The 7,068-nt window shown below is 50.2% G+C and overlaps 1 protein-coding gene across 1 annotated transcript in view; it reads right to left on the reverse strand.

The window, feature by feature from the left end:
- Positions 1-5,947: 5,947 nt before the first annotated feature.
- Positions 5,948-7,068, reverse strand: part of RAB42 (RAB42, member RAS oncogene family) — a 16,321-nt gene continuing 15,200 nt past the window's right edge. The window contains exons 2-3 of the mRNA XM_013005267.2: positions 7,026-7,063; positions 5,948-6,428 (exon numbers count right to left, since the gene is read on the reverse strand). Coding sequence (XP_012860721.1) covers positions 6,005-6,428; positions 7,026-7,063 — 462 coding nt within the window. The 3' untranslated portion in view covers positions 5,948-6,004. The remainder of the gene's footprint in view (positions 6,429-7,025; positions 7,064-7,068) is intronic.

A 7,068-nucleotide genomic window follows, 5' to 3' on the forward strand; every position in this document is an offset into this window, starting at 1 on the left:
GGAGGTGTCCAATGAGCATGGCGGCTGCCTGCCACCGAGCACCAATCATCACAAAGGCCAAACTCAGGCAAGACAATAGGCCAGGGAATATCTGGGAATGGGAAGCTTAAAGACAGCAGACGGCACAGGCCATGGGCTGAGAGACATGCAGACTCCCACATGTGCAGACTCCCACATGAATGTAGGGAAACAATAGCTGGGGGTACCGCAAGGGAGGTGGGGAGAAGGGGGAGGTGGTAGTAGGAGCTCGAGAAGGAAGGAAGGAAATGTTTGGAAACATTGTGGTGGCAATTATACAACTGCTTGATCTGACTGAATTACGGAATGGTATGGTGTCTGGGTTAGGTCCTAATAAAATGGTTTGAAAGACTGAAAGGTTTTGATGAAGGAATGAAAACATAGCCCCTCCGGGCCCCAGCTTCCCGATCTGTGAGCTGCACACCATCACCTCAACCTTGCAAGGTTGTCACAGATGATGATTTTAAAAAGCAGCAGCAAGCCTGGGGCACCGGGGGATCGTCTCCATCTGATACCACAGAAATAATAAGCCCCCCAAATTAATAATCCCCTTACTTAAATTTGTATTGTTTGATAAGTGAAAATTTACTCAGGAAATTAGTTTACCATGAAACACGCTTTAGGCATATTGTTGCCTGACATTGGTTAATTTCACAAGGTCTCAGCATTCTCATTATTTCCATTCTGTGGCTTCTGTGTCCTTGACCTAGCTTCCCTTACCCTCCTTGCCTTCTCATCTTGGCCTTTGCTACATGTAACTGTTCAGGCTCAGAGTTCGTTGTTGTTTGGGGGAGCACATGACTCATGGGTGATACTGTATATTTTATAAGCCAAGCTATTGTAGACTGAAAGGTGACCCCCCCAGAAATAGGACCTGTTCCAATTTCAAAGGTTATCCTAGGGCAAGAGCCTCAAGGAGTTTCTCTAGTTTCTGTTCGTTCAGTTGGTGGAGCCCTTTTTGGGAATTTGAAGTTTCTTTTACATTTTCCTCCCCTTCTATTTGGGACCATTTACTGTATCCCTGGTCAGAATGGTTGGTCGGCAGGCACCCGAGAGTTCTTCTGGTTTCAAAGCAGAAAATGCCACATGTGTAGACTAGTAGTCCTACGGTCTCGTTTCTTCTTTGAATCTGATTTCTTTCACTCTTTTGCTTCATATTAAGTAGAGACCAACATTCACTGCCATTGAGTTGATTCCAACTCATATTGACCCTGCAGAACGGAGTCAAACTGCCCCTGTGAGTTTCTGAGACCGTAACTCTTTATGGGAGTAGAAAGCTTCATCTTTCTCCTGAGGAGGTGGTTTCAAACTGCTGACCTTGTGGTTAGCAGCCCAACATATAACTGCTACGTTCCCAGGGCTCCCTATAGTTGTATCTTATGTATGTGTGTATGTATGTATGTATGTATGTTGTGTGGTCACTCTCAAGCTTGTAAGAGTCCAGACACTATTTCACCGTACTAAGATGTGCAATGTTATCTTTATGTTATGCCAATGGACTGAATTGTTCCGAGATTATGGCCCGTGGTGAAGTGAAATTACCCGGAATGCCTCTTCCATCCATGTCTTTGTAATTTCACACACTTTGGCAAATAGGGGGTGTGAAACACTGATAGAAGGAACGGGTCAGCTTTGCCATTCCACTGAGTATATTAGAGTGAGCCACTTCAGCAGCAGAGAGAGAAACCCCACAATCCTCCAGAAGGAACAGCCACAAGCGGAGTATGTGTGAGATCCTGTCTAAAGTGGTGAAGGCACCAGAGCCACCAGCATGGACATCACAAAACAGAGCAGAGGAGCCATGCCAAGACCATGAGGCAGAGCCAAGGAGCAGCACAGGGACTGGGAGGCAGTGTGGGGGGGCTTCCTGGTCCACAGAGGCAGGGGCCAAGGGACCATGTGGCTGAGGCCAAGGACCGGAGAGACAGGCCTGGCAGCACAGCTGAGAAAAGGCATTTCAGACAAAAGAACCGTGTAACATTTTGTAACCCGTTAGCTCCCTTAAGACTCAAAACTCATGCCATCGAATCGATTCCAACTCATAGTGACCCTAGAGAGCGGGGAAGAACTGTCTCTGTGGGTTTTCATGACTCTTAACTCTCTACAGGAGAAAGCCTCATCTTTTTCCCTCTGAGCAGCTGGTAGCTTCAAACTGCTGACCTTGTGGTTAGCAGCCCAATGCGTAACCATTACACTATCAAGGCTCCTCGCTTCCCTAGTAAACCCCCATAAGCTTCAGTAGCACCTGTGAGTTTGGTGTGGCCACTGCCACAGAGTATTGAACTCAGCTGAGAGGTGGAGACCCTTGGAAGGGATGGTTCTTTTCAGGACGGGAAGGAACGTGGAGGGATAGGCGAGCCTTGGAGGAATCAACCTGGAGTTGGGGTGGAATTGGTTTCGCTTCCTCTGTGTAGTCAGCCGGCCCCCACCACGCCATTTCCACATGGTCTCGAGTCTTTTGACCCAGGAACCAATCCTGTGCGTTGTTTGAATATGTCTAGGAAGCCTCTGTAACTATGGCCCCCTCACTTAGCCTGTGGTAGTCATTTATAAGAAGTAATGCCAACGTATGTACAAGTGTGCTTAATACAATTGGTGGATTGTCACAAGATTTGTAGGAGCTCCCAATAAAATGAATAAAAAAAGAATTAGTGCCAAACTAGGCCCAAGAGTTGGAGAAATTCCCAAAGTCCAACTCTTCCAAGCTGATAGGCTGTTTCATCCCCACCTCCCACCCCTCCGAGTGTTACCTCGTTACTGGGTTCTGTGAATCACTGCTGTGTCCCACAGAACTCACGAAAGTTTGTGGAAATGTCTCACAGTGGGTGGCTGGTGCAGTTCAGGCCAAGGGAAGCCAGCCGCTGGGGCTAGATGACTTATTCCGCTCCTTGCTCCTGCTGGTGATGAGATCACACCCCCTGCTTCTCATTGGGCTCACTTTATACACAGCAGGATGGCATTCCGGGGAATCCTGGTCACAATCACTCACAGGCAAATCCTATCAGTGTCTTTCCCCACCTTCTGAGCAGACCCTTGCAAGGAAAGGTTGTTTGGTGGGAGTTATATGGTGCAATCAAATTTCACCCAAATGTAATGATCTATTCTCCACCCCTGAACTTATCTTATGAACATGTGACCTGGGGCCTCTGCCAAAATGATTCCAGTAGGCATTGACTTCCCACCAATCTGAGCCAGCCAGGCTTTTCCGCAGGCCACTCCAGAAACAGTTTTCCTTCTCCTCTCAACTGTACTGTGTAATTCCTTAGATTCGTTGTGTGGTAGTCACACAATTCCATGTCAACTTGATAGTGAAGGGGTGGAGTTTAGCCTGTCAATCAGGTAACAGCCTCTCTTCCTCCCTGGAGGCGGGACACACTCTGCTTCACCTTCCTGGAGCCACGCAGCCTGGAGATGCGTCCACTGCATTAGGGCCACAGGACTTTCCACTCATCAGCCTGTGATCGTCCTGCATTTGGCATCATTGCATGGGCTCTGTGAGTCTGGAGTAATTTATGGCCTAGTTTCAGACATAGGGGCTACTATCAGATTTGTGGACTTGAACTGGACTAGGCTGGGATGTTTTCTCAATATCAAATCATTGCTCTTTGATATAAAGATCTCTTTTACGCACGAGTGTCTCTGGATCTGTTTCTCTCGTCATCCAGGCCTAACAGACATTGTAAGTAAACACAACTAAAATAACCATTAAACAAAGAGTTCACACTCTCTACTAAGGTCAGAATGCAATCTCATCCCACTCCTGTATGTTTGCAGATAATGTCCCAAATAGGACCACAGCCTCAGGCGTATGAAATCTGGAATTATATAGCACATAAGGGATTATGGCTGGAAGGACCATATTGAGTATAACTCAACTGGAAGTAAATGTAACCATTTGACGGAGAAAACTGAAGCTCAAGGAGCTAGAGCAGGGGTCCTCAAACTATGGCCCGTGGGCCACATGCGGCCGGCCGAGGACATTTATCCAGCCCGCCGGGTGTTTTTGCCCCGTTTGTTTTTTTACTTTAAAATAAGATATGTGCAGTGTGCATAGGGCTTTGTTCATAGTTTTTTTAATATACTACAGTCCGGCCCTCCAACGGTCTGAGGGACAGTGAACTGGCCCCGTTTAAAAAGTTTGAGGACCCCTGAGCTAGAGTAAGGAGTAACTGGCCCAAGGTCACAAGGTGAATTGCATGGCCATGAATGAGAACTTTTGATGTGGGCTGCCCTGATAAGGGATGTGGTCGTGGGTGAGAGCTTCCCTCAACCAAAGGCAGTGTTCAGAGCACTGCACACTGAGGCTCATCAGCTGACAGTGGGAGGAAGCGCCGTTCAGCCCTGAAGGGGGTCTTGGTGGCTCCTCAGTGTCCACTGCATGTCACATAAATGGTGCTTATATTCCTGTGGGTCTCTGCTTCCCCGGATCAGTTACCTAGGGCTGCTAGAACCACAGACCACACACTAGGTGGCTCTAAAGAACAGACAATTGGGCTCAGTCTCAGTTCTGGGGCCAAACCATGCTTCCTCTGATATGTCAAAAAGCAAGATCCTTTCTTGTTGCCTAGCTTCTGAGAGCCAAGGAGCCATGACTGAGGGCTTCACATGGCAGCCCTCCTGGGCATCTCTTCTGTTCCACATGGTGATTACCCAGACTGGGTTGGGCCTAGGACCCACTCTACTGCAATATGACCTAACCTTCACATTTTCAAACACGGTCCCTTTCTCCTTGTTAGCGGGCTTCAACGCATCCTTTTGAGGAACACAATTCGACCCTTAGCACCTGGGTTTGAGGCCACACCTTAACCCCAACCCACACCTTAACCCCAGCCTCATCTGAGTCCCTAAGACGACTCCAAGACAGGCTTGCAGTGGCGTTTCCCATAGCTGCCCACACCTGTGCAGCATCCAGACGCTGGAGGCAGCCGCATCCAGTGCCAGAAACGCTGCCAGAAACGGCTGTCTCCCAGCCATGGAGAGAGGGCGGAATGCTGGCAGCTCTGGCTGAGCACAGACCTGTCTGCTCTCCATACTGATGGCCGTCTTGTGAGGGGGTGCTTCCTGTTTGCACTTTTTATTGTGAACTGGGTAAGGTTTGGAGAGCAGGTACGTTTTCCGTTGACTAATTCATACACATTGTTTCATGTCATCAATTGCAATCGCTACAAGGTGACACCATTTGTCCCACGTCCACCCTGTTTCCTGTCTCCATTCCTCTTTTCCTAACCTTTCTGAACATTGTACTTGGGGAAATGCTGCCCTTTTGATCTCAAACTGTTAATCATTCTAAAGCGTGTGTAGCTCCCTAGTGCTATTATTCTCCGTATACACCTATCTACTGTTTGCCTGTAAATTGAGCTGAGGGGAGCGGGGAGTTCATTTCCAGACCTGAAAGATGACTAAGGGCTAAAGGCTTGAGTGTTCTACCAGTCTCTACCCCAAAACTGATAAGCCTAACCACGTTTTAAAAATTATTTTGAAAAAATTTCCAGTGTTTTTTCCCACTCTATCCAGCACCTTCTAATGTGAGCCCCTACAGAGCCGCTGGTGGTGGAAGCCGGGCACCATCCAATGCTTCTCAGGACCACATTGCTGTGGTCCATGAGTCCATCAGACCATTTGTTTTCATGTGCCCTCCTTTCCTCCAGACGGGAGAGGCCAGCAGCTGCCCCTTAAGGGCTGCTGGAGAGAGTCTCCTCCCTAGAACAGGAGAAGGAAGATGGCTTGTGTGCCACATGCTGGGCCAGAAGTGGGTGAGGAAACTGAAGCTGGACTCTTAGACTTTTCCTTAGCAAGGAGCTAAGCTCTGAACTCCCCCAAATCCCCAAATGTCAGAGTGCTGTTTAGATGAACCCTTTGGACACGTTGCCATTTGCTTCCCCCACCCCCCCACCCCCAACTACTCCAGAGAGGTCCTAACCACCACTCCCCCACACTGTACCAGGGGGTCTGAGTTGGCACTGTTTGAACTGGCTCTCTCTCCAGATCAACACTGGCATGGGCCTGGGTGTGGCTTCCTTTTGGGGGGCCCAGGGCTCTGAGTCTTGTGGATGAAGCGGATGCCACCCCAGTCTTCCTCCAGCTTGATGTCGCCCTGCCGAAGGGCTTGCTGGATGGCATTAGCCAGGGTGTCGAAGGCCAGGTCCACATTACTGTGGCTCCTGGCTGACGTCTCCACAAAGGCCATGCCCAGGGAGGCGGCCAGCTCCTCCGCCTCCTGGGCTGAAACACAGCGGGTGTTCTGCAGGTCACTCTTGTGGCCAACCAGCATGAAGACGGCCTTGTGGGGGCCTTGGGTGGCCATCACCTCCTCGTGCCAATCTCGAATGTGGTCAAAGGACTTCCTGTTGGTCACGTCAAAGACCAGCAAGACGCCCACCATGTTCCGGTAAAAGGACCTGGTGATGCACCTGAGGGGGGCAGGGAGGTAAGCTGAGATCCCCCAGAGTTGAACCTCGTCCCCCGAGATCCACTGAATCCTGCCACCACCACCACCCCCAGCCCCACTGAAGCTCATGTCACACTGCCTGCTTCTGTGTCTCTCCGAGGGGCCTGGGTGCTCTACAGATGAGTCACATGGTCTTCTCACCATGGTCAGATCCTTGGTGCCCAGTCCTCTCCTCAACCTCAAGGTCCAACTCAATCAAATATGGCTTCCTTTGACATGTCCCTGAAACCTGGGTGCCTCCCTGTCGACTCAGCCACCAGGCCCCTCACATCTCTGTGCTCAAAGCTGAGCTCCTCTCATCGGAAGGCCGGGGCGGTCGTAGAACGGTCACATCAGTGCGAGGTATTTGGACCACCTAGCAAGACCCACAGCTATTTGTGGGATGAATAATGGGCCAGAGAGTGTGGCCCAGGAGACCCAGAAGCAGGGTAGTGACACCTCCCCCTCCCCCGGAACTCTGCCCTGGAGCTGGCACTGCTGAGGGGCCCCTGGGCAGGCACCGATCTTCCTTCAGCCAGATGTACCCTTCGCCCTGCCCTCACCCGCAGCCAGCACGCACCTGAAACGCTCCTGGCCCGCGGTGTCCCAGAGCTGCAGCTTGA

Source organism: Echinops telfairi, unplaced genomic scaffold (genome assembly GCF_000313985.2).
Source record: "Echinops telfairi isolate 266 unplaced genomic scaffold, ASM31398v2 ScPeMD7_7457;HRSCAF=8495, whole genome shotgun sequence".
Lineage (NCBI taxonomy): Eukaryota > Metazoa > Chordata > Mammalia > Afrosoricida > Tenrecidae > Echinops > Echinops telfairi.